The sequence below is a fragment of the Anser cygnoides genome, chromosome 2 (assembly GCF_040182565.1).
Source record: "Anser cygnoides isolate HZ-2024a breed goose chromosome 2, Taihu_goose_T2T_genome, whole genome shotgun sequence".
In the NCBI taxonomy this organism is placed as follows: domain Eukaryota; kingdom Metazoa; phylum Chordata; class Aves; order Anseriformes; family Anatidae; genus Anser; species Anser cygnoides.
Genome location: NC_089874.1, coordinates 34648673 through 34664725, shown reverse-complemented (window position 1 = coordinate 34664725; position 16053 = coordinate 34648673). Strand labels below are relative to the sequence as shown.

The following is a 16053-nucleotide window of genomic DNA, read 5'->3' as shown; positions in this document are numbered from 1 at the left end:
TGTTTTTTAAATTTATTCAGACAGCAAGGTTAAAACAAAGAGGGATGAATTGCATTTATTTCTATCCTCCTGCATGGAGAGCTGATAAACAAGTAAAAACAGTAAAAATATATTTCCTGCCTTTTCATTGTTGATCACTTGCTGTACCATACATCTGTACCAACATCTGTCTTCAGAAAAACACCCACCATAAATCTGAAAATTAGGAAAAAACGATCAGGAATTGCATTCTGAAAACATAAGCATACCTCAAGATGATATTCATAATACATTACAAATCTTCTTTTCACACTTCTAAAATTCTCCCAACAGCAGCATGAAAACAAAGTAATGCATGGTAACCTATCTCTCACAACAGCATATGCTAGCTGCTTCAAAAATATACTCCTCTACTCCACAAACAATAATGTGAAGAGTGCCTTATAACTAGAAAAATATCAATATTTTGTACAGCATGTTCATATATGCATTTTTCTACAAATGTATTGCTACAACATTTTACTGGCATTGACAGCTTAGTAAGCCGAACAAAGGAACATGTCAGGAACCCCACAAATGTGCTGAGTTTACTGTTGATGCGTTTTCTTCCATTTTAAGAGGAATGCAGAAGGTCATTTACCTGCACACACAAACAGTTCAAAGATAAAGCGTTTTATTTAAACCTTATTTTGCAGTAGGCCATCAGAAGTTCACACAAACACAGAAGTTACTACCACTCTTTGCAGGCTTAACTTATCATATAACTGCTACTAAATACGTTCTTATCTTCTTAAGAGCGCTTTTGCTAGCCCGCTAATACTACAGGTTTTCATAGGATCTTCCACAATTTTGAGATGGATCAACACATCACGTCTCTGAAAAAGCACTGCCCTCTAGTTAAAGATAACCCATAACATACGCTAGATAACAAGAAAATTCAACATTATGTGTGTATATATATATATATATTTCTTGTAGTATTTCCTGAGTGGTTTAACATACATACATACATACATATACATATATTATATGGCTGCATAATTTAATTGAAGTCTGAAGTGCAGAAAGAAATAAGACTTGCTCACACAAACCAAGCATTTTCTTTAGGAAAGCCAGCAGTTCTTAAATATTTGAGAGAATTATGACCCACAACATAATTAAAGATCAAGAAAATACCAGAGAAAATAGCTGCACAAAATTAAAGCTTTTACATCCAGGCAGAAAACAAACTCTACACACACTCAGCCTACGTACCTTGCTAAAATCAGGCTTGCCAAAAATTGCATTAGCCCGAGGACAAGCTTCTGCCAGCGCACAACTTAATTTCAAGAGGTCATTACATCTACTGATACCCTAAGAAGTGTAGAGAGAGGGCTTGAGTTATTAACTGTCACTTTTAATAGCTGCTTGATGGCTTACAACAGCCAAAAATTAAATCAAAACAGTTGCACAGCTGTTGAGACAAGTAACGCCCCACCTTAAGCTTTCAATCGTCATGTTTTCGTTGAATTTGCAAGCCTGCTCTCATTTTCCTTCAAAAATAAATGAATGAGAGGCAGGTAACATACCCCAGAGAAATAGTTCACAAGAACATTTTTAACAGTTTAATGACCTGATTCGCAGGAAGTTCACAGATCTTATTCATCAATCCTGCCTCACAAATTTCAGTGTGTTTGGTGTTCTTTTTCTTCATAATACTAGAAGACATCAGCTTTGGCATACCCCTCATTTTCCTTACTTGCAAGACTTGGGCTTTGGTTCAACTAAAAGCAGCAGATTCTTTCCAATTACAACTTGGTATCTGAACCACTCACTCTTAAGACTGTCAGTTCCAGTAACATGGCATTTATTAGTTGTCGTCCTACTTGTAATTCAAAGCAGAGAATCCAGAGCTCAGAGCAGGAAACAAAGCATTAATGCAAGTAAATATTCTGTTGTCCTCAAAAGCCCACTCCTAACTTTTATACCTTACAATGCTAAATAAGCCACCGTAACTGAGTCTCAGAATCCCAGGGTATGAACCCGAAGGAGAATGAACCATCATTATTATATTTAAATTTAAAAAAAAAAAAAAATCAACTAAGGAGGTGTTACATAGAGCAAGCAAAGCTTGGTCTCTCTCCCCTAATCCCTATTAACAAGGCAAACGGCAGCACCTCCTGTGACTGGTCCAAGCTAGGCAGTGCCACCTAACATACGCTAGTTATAGTTCTACAGCCAGCAGACCAAATAGAAAAGGTAACCCTACGGGCTCCTTCCAGATTTCCCCCTCTCTCTGCCACACCTATTAATGAACACTACTCTTCCCCCCCCCCCACTACCCCCTCCTCCAACACCCTCCCGCCCATTTACACAAAACTAGAAGGGAGCTGGTATCTTCAAACCAATTCCCTATTAATTTTGGCTGAAACTGCCCCAAAGGCTCACTTTGGGAAGGGGAATCATCTTCAGCAGGTCTCCAGCTACCTGCTGTAGTATTTTGCATTTAACATCAAATACTTACACACATATTTTTTCTTTTTGCATAGGGACTACAAAATATTTGTGAAAACCCAGCTACAGTTCAAATGGAGGGATAAACAACTCCCTTTCATGTTTCAGGAAAAATGAAGTAGCCAAATTCAGTTTAAAATAGTACAATACTTGGAATTCTGAGATCTAAACTAACACTTTTTTTTTTAGGACTTAAACACTACCAGTTGGTCTCACTTCCACAGAAACTGTCCATGGAGGGCAAATAACATGAAGCACTTGAGTTAAAACCAAGCAGCTCTTGAAATTCACCTGTGCCCAAAATGTTATGGCATCTTCAATGTGGCAGCCCACAACATCTTCAACTTGAGGGAGAAAAAGAACACAAATGGTAAGGAACATTTAAATTATTCCTGAATGTAAGATTATGCTGTTGGTGATGCGTTTTTTTTTTTTTTAATAGAAACCAGCCTCGCATTACCTTTGCTGCACTCTGCGTCTCCATCCATGACAGCAGGTCCTGAAACACCACCACACCCCTTGGGACGTTCCTCACAGACCCTGCCCCAGAGCCCTTCACAGGTCAAAAGCGAGACCCCAAACCCTGCTGCAGCGCTCACCACCACCTCACCCACCCCTTCCTGCTCTCCCACTGCTTGCCCCCAGCTCTTCACCAGCGCCACCAACGCGTCAGAGCCCCTTTTCTTTGCTAAAAACGCGGTTTTTAATCCACGGAAAAGCGCCGCAGGGTAGAACCCCTCCCTCCCCGGCCCGGCGCTACCCGAGGCGGCCGGGCACTGCCGAGGCCGCACGTGCCTCCCCCACCACCGCGCATGCGCCCGCCGCCAGCCCCGGGCCGTGAAATGGCGGCCCCGGCCCGCTGGGGGGGACCTGGGGCGGTGCCCGGGTGCCTCATCCAGCCATGGGGGGTTTGGGGAACCTGAAGGGCTGTGGTTGCCGGGCTGATCGGAGGTGTGGCAGCTTGACAAAGGGGTTCTGCGCTGATGCTGTTACTGGCTGTGAATTCACGAGCTGCCCTTCCTCCTAAACCTGAGAAAGACGTACATTTTACAACCAGTATCACGGGAGCACGGCATCAGGAGGAACTCCTAGGATCACTGATCAGTCTTTATTTCCACAAATAGCCATGTTACACCTAAGTCTTTTCAGAAGGGGATGAAAAATAGTGAAAATGTGGTCTGTACTCTTGAATGTTATAACGGCAAATAATTCCTCTGAAAGCCAACTATTTAAAACATGGAAAGTGCTTAAGTGTTGCATAAGACCCATGCAATTACCCTGTAATATTTCAGAGCACTCTGTGACAAAACCCCAGAAACATTTCTCCTGTGCCAGATTTCTTGGATTAGAGTCAGGAATGGTTAATGTGTCTGGCTGAACAACAGATATATGCCCACAAAGAAATCATACAGATGAAACGATAATTTACCCATGCCAGGACATTATGTTCAAAGTTCATGACTTCTCTCAAGAAAACAGATCACCAACAACTACATGTTAAACTGAGCTCTTTATTTAATGATCACTGGCAATGGCAAACACTTTGGCATCTGGTCTCTGTTTTTACTTTTACAAAAAAATATATATTTTTTTTTAATAGAAGTACAGAGAGATATTTCAATGGAATTGGAAGTCGCAAATTCAATCCTTCAAAATGATATTTTTCAGGATAATTTCCGATTGGTTACTTTAAATAAAAATTATTCTGGTTAAGTCTGCAAATTTCACTCAGGACATGACATCAGTCTCCAGTTTTCACAGCCAGCAATGTTAGGAAATATATTCTACCTTTTTTCACATATAGATAATAAAAATACTGCAAAAAGTTCTACACAAGCAGTACCAAGAAGTCAAATGTAAGCCTTCTAGTAACAAACCATATTTTTTTATTTAGACGTCATCAACATGGGTGAAAAGTGGTCAGAACGCCTAAGCAATATTTAATGCAGATGGTATTTTTACAATCCCATCCGTTTTCCAGCTATACAGAATTATTATGAAATAAAGGTAGTAACTTTGTAGTGTCATTTAGGTGGAAACATTAAATATGTTTAAGCACTGAATAAGATTTTACAAGATTAACTTTGATAAAAAACAGTTCATAGTGATTGAAGTATAGTTTAGTAAGACTGAATTTGGGCAAAGCAAGTGTTTAAAACTGGCAAGTATTTTTAATTTTAAAAGTTAATAAAAGTAAATGTTATTTCCTAAAAGTGGAAATAAATAAGGGATAAATATGAAACTATTGAAATAAACTTCCTCTGTTTATCTTGCAATAACCTCTTGGAGGACTGAAATCAAAATATTTTTTCTATATTTACAATTTTTTACAAATGTTATATCCATTTTTTGGTTTCTTGTAATTCTACTGTGAAATTCCCATTTGCTTATGAGACTAAATAGACCTACAGAAACAATTGCTTATTAAGACCAGAAGAGGGAGCTCAAATTAGTATTTTTATTTATTAAGGTAAAGCAGTACGTACCCTAACAGTGTAGAATTTAATGGTAAAGGTACTTTTTAACATTCAGTATACACTTCCATGTATTGTTTATCTAAATTAAGATAACAGATTAACCTCTCTGTTTGGCATCACTAGTAGTGAATGGCAGCATAGCTCAGAGTTAAGTGAAGGTAAATGGCTGTTACCCCTGACTGAATTTGGGCAATCAAGTCCTTATTCCCTTCGCACTCCCATCAGCCACTGTATGACCCGCATGCACTCCCAAGAGCCTGTTTTCCTTCCCACAGCTGCTATTTGAACAAAAAAAGCAAGCTACCTAAATGCATTCAACTTCACCTCATTTCCTCTGCCAATAAGGCACACAGAGGCATCACAGTGGCATCAGTTCTCTGACAGGAACCAAAGCTTTTAAAGTTTCTCCCAACCCATGCTATGAAGTCTCAGTACACACATACCACCTAGAAAGTCTTCAATCCAAGAGACATCTTCAAGTACGTTTAAGGACAAACTGATTTACACCCTCCTGTTTTCAAGGGAGCCTAGCAAAGTGGACTCGGGCACTGTTTTCACCTCCTAATTCCAATCACATTGCAGCCTCAGCCAGGTACTCACTCTGTACTATGCTGCTTCACAGATTGAAAACGTCACACAAAGTTACCAAACTTTAAATTTTCACACAGATGTTCACAACCTTTAATACAATATTTGCTGCCAGAGCTGTGAATGTGTACAAAGAAAATAAGAGGACATCTCCCATCTTAAGGGACTCGGTATTGGATCAGACACGATGAATCTGAGTCTGTATTGGATTAGACATGATGAAGAGAATCTGTTGGTTAAGGAAGTTTATATAAATAATGTATAACTGTTTGTTTATGTGCAGTAAATAGCATGTAAATTTCCATGTAATGTTTTCAAAAGTTCATTGTAATGGAGTCACTGTTACAATAGTATCAGACAAACAGAATCATGAGAATGGTACAGAATCCCTACAGAAATCTGGGAAAAAGCAGGCAGCAAAATCCCTTCAAGTACCTAGCAAGTATGTGTGGCAATAGTTTTATGGACATACAGAACTTCATGTGTAACAACTACTTATACGTTGTCAAGAACAGAGCCTAGAGAAGTGTGACAGACAAAAAAATGTATGTTTGAATTTTATGCAAAGGAAATTAAACCAACATAAATGAAAAAAAAAAAGATTTAAGATTAAAATGTTGATATTAACAGAACAAACACAACCATTAAAAATCCATGAAAAAGATGAGTTGTAAGGCTTCTATAAATAAACTACATCATAAAAGTCTAATGGACATATATTTTCTTTACCCTATTACAATGTAATATTTTAAAACATTCTTATTCTCTCAGTACTTAAATAACAGTTTGGTAAACCTTGAAATATGATTTTCCATTTTCAAAGGAGTATCTGCATAACAATTCCAGAGACTAGAAACTCTTTAATCAAAGTGCCAATTTTATTACAACAAGTTAATTAAAAATCAATTTCAGCAATAGAGCAAAACCAAATAAAGAAATGAAGTAAAAGCAGGCGCAGTGAAAAATACTCTTCAGTACAACAATTAACGCTGTTCCACATAATAAATACTTCCTCATTAATCTCATGGCTTCTTTGATCGCACTGGACTTTTCTCTGTTTGTTTAGCAGCCTTCTCCTTTTTCAGCTGTAACAAAGAAAGACACAACAGTGGTTCAAGTTAATTTGCAAATAGACTAACAATGCAATATTAAACCTCTACAGTCAGTCAAAAATTTACCAGAGTAATTTATGAGATAGAGAGAGCTACAGATTATTAATAGCCCAACCCAGAACTGCTCACTTTTGCATCATGTGACAAAGGAGCACTTCTATAGCCCTGCAGCTACTCCCCTCTTCAAGCCAAGGCTGCCTTTATCTCTGGTAATGGCAGTGGAGGTATTTATGTATCCCTCAAGGCCAAAGTGCCTCACAAATGTTCATGGTTTAATCTTTATCTCAATGAAAGTTAAAGGTGTTTTATTCCAGATGTCTAACAGACACAGTAAAACCAACCAGCATGCACAAAATCACAAAGGAAGTTTGTAGCTGAGCTAGATGCTAAACCTTTATCTCAATGTCTCAATGTCCAAAATCCTAGGGGGAAAAAAATTCTAGTAATTTAGATTTAACAGCAACGTTTTCTCCTATAAACTGATGCCTTTTTTCTATATTTGCAACAATTTATCACATTTTGAGATGATTTCCAAAATAAAGAAAATTATTTAAAATTTCACAAGGCTAGCACAGCTTTCTCATTAACAAACACAACTTTTTGCAAGGAGCGAGCATAACAGTAGTTAAGCTTTTAGGAGTTAGTTAGTTATGCAACATCACTTTACAAAAGAATTCATAAACAGTAAAAATGTGCTTCCAGCTACAATGGTGGAGCTAAGAAGCTAATGTGGGGAACAAATAGGTATTTAAGCGTCTAGGTAAAAGTGCAGGACATTTGAAGTTAAGATACAGTCAGTGCAGTAGAAGAGGCACCTCTGACTGGGTGATTCAGGTCATCTAAGAAAGATGCACCTGATCTAGCACAACTACACAGACATTCCTACAGTAAGGAAAAAAGCACGAGAAAGCTTTGTAAGTGACACAGTAAACACACATCCCTAAATGCTACATGGGACTTTCTGTGAGTCTGTTTTGTTGTTTCTTTCTCTCACACAGTAAAATACTTTGTTTTTATGTAACAGAGAGTTAAGGGAATAAAAATACGCCCAGTTAAGGTAAATACCATCCCAGAAAGTAACTAATGTCTAAAACCCTACAATAGCACATAACTGTATTTCAAATCTAATTTAATGAGCTTGTTTTTCTCAGGAAGAGAACAGATGATATAATGCATTTAAATACCACTTAAATCATATGTTCATCTTTGTTGCCCATCTTTTTGTGAAAATATATTTAAGTTAAGCAATAAATGTGGTAACTTGCCCGTTCCTGATAACGTTTTTCAAAATAAGCCATGTCATCTTCTTCTGAACGCCCTTCATGACAAACTTGCATCGTGGCAGTAGAACAACCTAAAGTGGAAAAAAAAATCATTAACGGTACCCTCTATTCCAAAAGTTATTTTTAACATTTGGAAAACACATTTAAAAATGAGAACTCAAAATGGATGTAGTAACGTAGTAAAACACCTTTATAGACAAGTAACAAACCCTAGCAACTGCAACTAAAGAGCATCCATAAGGACGCACTCTAAGGACAGCAGCTACATACGATAAGCAGACTTGAAGGAGTTCAACAGTGATACTAACTGCTTAATATTTACACTAAATAAGAGACATAAAGTAAGCATAACTGATCCCTAATTCCATGCAGAAGACTTTCTAGCAGAAGGCAGTTTCACAGGATTGAACTGAATCTGTGCTATTCAGATATGATGAGCTTCTAGTAGGAATCAAAATTTAAAAAAAACACGTATCCAACAAATAAGTGACACCATTAAGAGGGAAGATACAAAATTATATATATATATAAATAAATATTTAACTTTAAAAGCACATCGTGACCAAAATAACAAGCAGTAATAACATAGTAATTCTAAGCACTTCTAGTACAGGAGAACTGTACTAACTTTCCAGATAACTAGGCTTCAACACTCGTTTTAATATTTACCTTTAATTTTTATCCCTAAACATATTAAAAGTCATAAATAGAACCAATTAATTTTATATGATATACTTATTGTGAAAGAAGTATTATCCTACTAATTTATCACCTGCTATCTGAGAGATGTTTTGAGTAGAACTAGAAGGTCCCTGAAATGCTTTTAGAAACGGATGATCCATGCTGGTTACAGGGGATTCTAGAAGTTCAGCAGAAGGAGCCCCTGTTAAATAATGAGTTGAATGAAAAAAAATTCACTTTGCAAGGTGCATTGAAAACACACATGATGGTGTCAAAACAAAGCTACAGATTCCTATGAACAATGCTCTGTGCAGACCAAATAAACATGAGTTAAGAAAAATGCTACAGAGGATAGCTTCAAAAGAAATGAAGAACTTTGGTTCTTCGCTTTCTACTGCTATGCTATAGTTTCTAAACTTCAAACAAACCCATGAAAGCAGATCAGAATTTGAGAAAGAAAAGGTGTGTATAAGGAAATAATAAATAAAACAGTCTCTCAGGATAAAATGAGTTCATTACTATATGACACAAAAAGTTAGAGCAGGAGAGGTTTCAAGGTCCTTTTTTTTTTTTTTATTTTTGTCCTGAACAGGTATTCATCTATGACTAAAAAAAAATAATGCTGGAACAGTATAACTGAGGAAGACTTGGGCAGTATTAGGTTAAAGGATTAATGTAAATATAAAATTAAAATATTAAGAGAAAACAGTAGTTATGGAGTTCTTTCTAAAAGATATGTTCCAGTTCAATGAGAAGCTACTGTGCTGAACACTAAAATTATGGATAAAACATTTTTATTTTTTTTATAATTCACTACAGGAAGCTGGATGGGATGGTCACAGTGGACTTCTGAAAAGAAAAAAAATCTGTCTTTATGTCTTACTCTTATTGATCCAGTTCACCTTCAGACTCTGAAAGTCTATGTTGAATGCCTACTTTTAAAAAAAAAAACTAGTTGGAGAAATCAAATTTCATCTCAGGTCAGCTGCACTTACCTATTCCGCTGTCATCAAGCCTCATGTAGCCCTCTGCTAGTGAGCTAAAACCAGTCAGTCCCCCCATAGCAGCGTAAGGAACGTCCTGCCCCACAGGCTTTCCTTGGGCTAACCGCTCTTGTTTAGTTTCCACTACTGTTTCATGTGCATACGTTGGCTGACCACATCCACAGGTAAAGCAACTGTGAAATCCCGAACACTTGGAACCTAATTAACAAATAATAAATGTTATGAATGAGATGATAACGGAATTTATACCTCATAGTAGACAAAACAGTACTTCCCAAAACTGATCTTGGCAAAATCTGGAGTTTCTTCAATGCAAAAGTATCCAGCCACATTTTCTATGTGGAGGTTTGTAGAAGATTTGGGGCAAAGTAATCAGCTTTCTTTGCTGAAGCCTTTCACAGCCTCATTTCATCCCAATACAAAAACGCTTTATAAAACAGAAGGGGTGAATGTAGGGATTAGATCACAGGGTCATGCAGTCTCAGGGTCTCATGCAGTCAAGCTTTGAGAATCTCCAAAGACAGAGATTTCACAGCCTCTCTGGGCAGCATGGGCCAATGCTGGGCTACCCTTGGAATGAATTTTTCTTTCCTAATATTTATTTGGATTTTTTTATGTTGCAACTTATGTCCACTGCCATTAGTAACACCCTTCTCCTTCCCTCCCCTGATGAAAAATAAAAACAAAAAAATTCTGTCACTTAGTAGAAAAGACAAGCTGCCAGCATTTTGGCTGCATTATCTCCAACTGGGCACAGCGAGTGTCAATGCTGCATGGCCAGAAAACTTCTAATCACAATGCATGATAAGAATCATCAAATTTAAACGAATTTTAAAATTAGCAAAATTATCCCGGTATGAAACAGAGGCTATGCTAACAGCAAAGGAGGTGCTACACAGGAGTACCATTAGACTGTCTCTCCATGTGTTTTTTTAAGTTTTACATAGCCATTAGATAAAACTGCAATGGTTATACAAATGGCACGTGACATTCAGAAACACGGGGTGCAGAAATAGATCTGCCCCAGCTATGGCTAAGAATAAATGTTACCAAAGCCCTGCTGGAGCAGTGATGTGAAAAATAAATCGAAGAGTTGCAAGCGTTTCATTGTTCATATTAGTCTGTACTACAAATCTATTTATGACCTGCCTCTAACCAGTCCCAGTTACAGTTCATTTTGCAGAGTACCAAGGAAGATTTTTTTTAAAGAAGTGTATAATATGCTCAAGAATCGCATTCTTGTAATTGTTAAAGGTTTGCTTACTTCATTTGGGGCATTCCTTAGTAACTGAGTTCTTACTCTATATTTTGATACAGAATACAGCAGATAAGATAAAGTGCAACAGCAGTGTTTTTTCAATTTTAATGATATTACATCTCTAATTTATCTACCACATTAGATTTAGACAACTGGGCTAGACTAATGCCAGTACAATAAAACAACACAAGTCCAAAATTGAAGCAAGTCTTGGCATTTCTTTGCATAATCTTTGAAGCTCTCGGAAGTGCCTGGTGTTTTTGAGGAACACCACAAAAAGTGCATAATGTAAATGATTATTAAAAACGTTTCGTTCTGAAGGTTCAGTTTGAATCATCCAACTGCGCATTTAAGCCTTACGCATCACTTAGAGAAAATTTTTGAAAGGCTATCATATAAATATTTTATGTTTATTCTGTGGGATATGATTCTCATCTCATCTAGCAAAAGCTGATTATGTTTTTTTTCACTGTGCCCATTAAACAGACTTTGTGAGAGAAATTTACTAGTATTATAGAATTCTAACAAAAAATCTTCAGCTTACATAATTTGAAGTTCCACAGAAAAACATCTTTATGAATTATTTAATCTCCGTGGTTAATAATTACTGGTGCTTCTCGATCGAGTGAAGCAAAAAGCTTCCTCTTACTGCCTACCAAACATCTTGCTTAAAATTCCATTGCCATTTGCATTTCTGGACATACAATCACTATGTTTGGGAACTGCTTTCTTAGACTGTTAGCAGTAGTACTATTTAGGAACAGTGCCCTACTTCCTACTGAGTTGAGAAAAAATATAAAAATACCCTAATGTTACATTCAACCAGGCAATAAGAGGAATAGAGATGAGCACTTCTCTCTTTCAAACTACCAAATTCAGGTAAAAAAGTCACATGTACGCAGCGGAGGAAGGGACACACTGCAAATGGGTTGTTTTCATACTGCCTAATTTTAGGTAGTTAGACTCCCCATGTACCTAACCTAATAGTTGATGAAGTTTACAGTCCTTCACAGAAACTGGAGAACTAAGGATGTTGTTTGAGATCTTCCTGTGTCCTATCTCCCATCCTTCTGCAAAAACCAGAACGTGCATCAGTTAACAGTGGAGGGCAAACCTACTACTCCGGGCAGAATACGGTTCCTGGTTACGTTTATCAGTAAAGAGTGCTGCAAACATACATGTAACTTACAAGAGTTGCACGAAAATCCAGGCGCTGCACTGTGCTGATCAGCGAAGTGTTTGCATCTACAGCGGATGGGCTGTGTGCCGTTTAGAGGAACGTAGTGATAGGACTGGCACTGACAGCGGCTCACTCGACACGGCACACAAATAGGACGGTCCTTAGGAATCACTTCGTAGTCCGTTTTGTGTTGTTTATACCTAAAACAGGCAAAAATAGTAACTTACATATCCTTGTTAGTATTTATCACAAAACTAACTGAAAGGCTTGTAAATTTGCTTACACGTTCTGGGTTGAAGTATCTTTAATTATCTTAATTACTGCTACTTACTAATTTTTATTTAGATACATAATATCAGATGCTTTTACGTCCATTGTATAAACATTACAGATCCTTATGTTTCATTTTGATAACACTATCAGAATCAATCTGATCTACAATAATTCATGCCTTAAAGATGAATTTATTGAAGACTACAGAATTGTTCTGGTTTCAAAAAAAGTTATTTAAATTTAGATTTTTTTTAAAATCTTATGATTTAAAACCTGATTTTCTGAAACTTCATACCTTGAACTAACTTGCCTATGCTGTACTTCAATGAATCTGGAATATTTTTATATTTCCCTAATTTAAGAAAAATACAACAGTGCAGAAAAAGACAAGAAACCTACCTGTGAGTACAAAAGCACAGGGTCTCTGGTCCAACAAGCTTACAGTCCATGCCAGTTGGCGATCTCCAGCTCACATACAACCTGTTCTGTAACCGAATGGGTAATACTTTTCTTTTGTACTCCTCATATTCCTCAGGGGTAAAGATTTTTCCTCCGTCATCATCACCTACAATTCTGCAAGCATGTCAAAAAAAGAAAAAAAGAGGAAATAAAAAGAGGTTTCTCAAGTTTGTTTTTTTTTTCAAACAATACATAATAGCACTTTTAATGTAAATGCAAAAAAATCGTATCTTTCATAGTACTCTTGTAGTAATATACTTCTAACAAAAGGAGGAAAATAAAAGGAAAAAAATAATAAACCATGAAACTATGAAGCTCCTTTTTATACTGCAGAAAAAAACAGTCAGCATTAAGAGTTGTGAAATCAGCCTGCTCTGCTTGAGCAGCTTCTTGAGTGGTCTCTGGCAAGTCACTTCACCCATCTACACCCAAGTCTGTACTGCAGACTTCTATCGATTGTCTAATCTTCATTGAGCCTGAGCAAGAATGTATTTAACTGTAATTTGGGAAACGCCAGCACCAAGGAAACAAACAATACATCTAAGCTATCTTCCAGTTTGCAAGAAAACCATGTTAGTTTCTGCAAAAGGGTTGGAGCTGTACCCACACCTCTGACAAGCCCATTTGTTTGCATGACCACTGCACTCAAATTCAGTCCCTGAATAGCTGGGACTCTGGACCAACATCCAAACCCTACATTTACGTAGGCTATTGAAGACAATAAGTAAAACCTGTAAAATACAAATTACACTTAATTGCAACACTTAACTAAGCTGCGGCATTGTTTATTAATGTCTGTAAATATTTCTGTTGTTATTTGCTGGGTGTACTTGAGCATATGAAATAAGCGATCCTTTGTGAAATGCTCTGTGGATTTGTACATTATGGTAGAATAGCAGGGCACTGTTTCAGCACGTCACTGTCACTGCGTGTCAGTGAAGTTGGCACCTGCCTGACTCGGTGTGTAGCTGCGTATCTAAGAAATACCACTCTGATGCTTTACTGCAAGCTTGCTTAAGCTAAATCGACGCGTTTCAGTATAAGGAGTTTGCGTTTATTTCTGCTGAAGCCTTCAAGAGGAGTGACAAGGAGGTTAGCAAAACCCCGTGGGAGTACGAGGGCAGGTGTTTACACGCTGCCCGACCCAATTCGTGCTGCGCGCACGCTGCAGCTCCGGCACAGGTCACGCAGCCGGCAGCTCGTCCCCTGGCTCCGCGTCACAAAAAGGCAATTTCGGCAGGCACACAGGCCTGAAGGCGAGACACGGCGTTATTTCGCTGCCGAATTTCACCCGGCGGCCAGCGCTTGCGAAGCGAGCTGACACGGGCTCGCTCGTCAGCGGCCCTCCCGGCTGCTCGAGGCCGCCTGGAGCCTGCCCTGCCCCTCTCCTCAGCAGCCGGCCTCTGCCCCGGCTCCCCCCTGGCCGAGCCGCCTCGGGCACCGCCGCTCACCTCCGGTACTCGGCGAACTCCTCCACCGCCGCCTCCTCCGCCCGCAGCCGCTCCATGGCCGGGGCCGCCGCCGCCGTTGGGCCGCCCGCGGGCGGGGCGCGGTCCGTCGCCCTCCCGCCCCCCGCGGCCGTACGTTGGTACCTGTAGGGTCCAGGTACCGTACCTCGGAACGGCACTGGCACAAACAACGGGGCACCTTACACCCTCCATCCTGCTGGCCAAGGCACCTGTGCCCCCCTCAGCGCCGGTGATTTCGCTGGGGTGACATTAACTGGGTGTCGGTGATGGAGCCGAGGCAGGGCTCAAGATGGCGAGCACAGGACCTCCAGTGAAGGGAACCCGCGCTGGATCCCCTTACACGTACCTCATAACTGCCCTGTGACTGTCCTGCTGTCACCAAAATCCCTACTGCGTGCCCTCGGGAAGCATCGCTCTGGTGATCTCCGCTTGCTCGTAGCGGACACATCTGCACTGAGGGATGGTCGTTGCCTGGGGCCCGCGTAACCCACTGGTGCTGCCACACAAGATGGTTTCCATGATCATCGCTTTTCTCTGCGGTGCAAGACGGTCTCTATCTGTTCGGCTGCTACACATGGGCTCAGAGGCACAAATTTTCAACAACAGCAATATTAACCATAATAACACGATCACCAGCAATTGTTTGACTCTAGTAATAGCGTGAGTTTCCAATTTTAGTTACTCATTTTTCCTGTATGTGAACGGCAAGTCTCTCCTACTATACTACAGCCATCATCTTCCTAGCAGGCGAGAATCCACTGCCATCACTTCAGTCCCATGAGGAACAGAGAAATTTGTGGGTGTTGGTCAGGCTCCAGTAGCAGCCAGTGTTGTTTAACCTTTATATTCCCACTCAAGCTAAACAAACAAGCCATTAGTTACCAATTTTAACGAGTCCCATGCTCCAGCTAATATACATCCCTGTTTGCTTCTGATTCTGCTGTTATGCACTGTGAACAAATAAAAGGTCCTGGAAACGTACCATGTGAAAGAAACGCTAACAAATCCACGCATGACTCGTCTTTCATTCCATATTCAAGCAATATAATGCAAGTCAATAGCATTACTCAGGTTATGGGGGGTAGAAGTACAGGGTGTGGTTTGTAACTGCCATGATTAGCTACAGCCAAGTTGAATATTGCCAGGTGGCCAGCCTTGCTGTGAAGTATCTGTTTAGTTTTGCAAAGTTTATGAAGAGGAGGTGTTTTATTTGATTGACTGATACAATGGGAAAAATAGAGAAGCTTTAAATAGAAAAGCCCTAAGCCAAGCTTTTCTTCAGGTTTAGCTTTGACATACAAGGTCCCACTGTGTAAGAAGGGTTCTTTGCTTTCACAGCCTTATGAGTGGATGGATGTTAAAGATGCTAGCAAAAAAATATGTGCTATCTCAAACGTTAAATTCATTTCCTGACTTAAAATTCTTGTGTTCAGTTTATTAGACAAAAATTATACACCAAAGAAGTTACAGACTTTGTGTAATGATTACTGAAAATAGATTTCTGAAAATATGATTTCAACATGTGTGACCATTTCTCCGTGCTTTTCTGCTATTCCAAGTTTTTAATTTCTAGTTTGAGTAAAAGGAGGTAATTTTGTAAATAAATCCATTCTAAAATATTTACTAAAGAGGCCCCTGGTGGAGCAGGCTGTCCCCCTGCAGCCCACGGGTCCCACACGGAGCAGATCTCCACGCTGCAGCCCGTGGAGGAGCCCCCGGTGGAGCAGGTGGATGTGGCCTGGAGGAGGCTGCGGCCCATGGAGAGCCCCCGCAGGAGCAGGCCCCGGGCCGGAGCTG

General features: G+C 39.3%; 2 protein-coding genes across 6 annotated transcripts in view; both read right to left on the bottom strand.

Annotated features, from left to right (window-relative positions):
* STK31 (serine/threonine kinase 31) overlaps window positions 1-3300 on the bottom strand; it is a 36710-nt gene extending 33410 nt beyond the window's left edge. For 2 of the 3 annotated variants that reach the window (XM_013171853.3, XM_013171857.3), the window contains exons 1-4: window positions 2933-3300; window positions 2764-2816; window positions 1234-1332; window positions 121-195 (exon numbers count right to left, since the gene is read on the bottom strand). In XM_013171853.3, coding sequence (XP_013027307.2) covers window positions 121-195; window positions 1234-1332; window positions 2764-2816; window positions 2933-2960 — 255 coding nt within the window. In that variant the 5' untranslated portion in view covers window positions 2961-3300. The remainder of the gene's footprint in view (window positions 1-120; window positions 196-1233; window positions 1333-2763; window positions 2817-2932) is intronic. The other variant, XM_013171854.3, reaches the window with a different exon arrangement.
* Window positions 3301-5843: 2543 nt separating this feature from the next.
* FAM221A (family with sequence similarity 221 member A) lies at window positions 5844-15650 on the bottom strand. Of its 3 annotated transcripts, none has more exons than XM_013171849.3 (7): window positions 14603-15635; window positions 12728-12901; window positions 12065-12255; window positions 9609-9815; window positions 8705-8815; window positions 7915-8003; window positions 5844-6622 (listed from the first exon to the last, which is right to left on the bottom strand). In XM_013171849.3, exons 1-7 carry the CDS (start codon window positions 14605-14607, stop codon window positions 6560-6562), a joined length of 840 nt encoding a protein of 279 aa, XP_013027303.2. In that variant the 5' UTR covers window positions 14608-15635; the 3' UTR covers window positions 5844-6559. The 3 variants fall into 3 exon arrangements, with proteins under 3 accessions (XP_013027303.2, XP_047926269.1, XP_047926270.1); XM_048070312.2 differs by having other exon boundaries at window positions 14239-15634; XM_048070313.2 differs by lacking the exon at window positions 8705-8815 and having other exon boundaries at window positions 14239-15650.
* Window positions 15651-16053: the final 403 nt, after the last annotated feature.

Bases quoted from the DNA above. Each gene is read 5' to 3' on its own strand.
- FAM221A (XM_048070312.2), bottom strand. From the start codon at position 14,294: ATGGAGCGGCTGCGGGCGGAGGAGGCGGCGGTGGAGGAGTTCGCCGAG. The intron at 12,256-12,727 runs GTAGGTTTCTTG...TGCCTGTTTTAG, and splicing joins CTGTGCTTTTGTACTCACAG to GTATAAACAACACAAAACGG. The intron at 6,623-7,914 runs GCAAGTTACCAC...TCTTTGTTACAG, and splicing joins AAAAACGTTATCAGGAACGG to CTGAAAAAGGAGAAGGCTGC.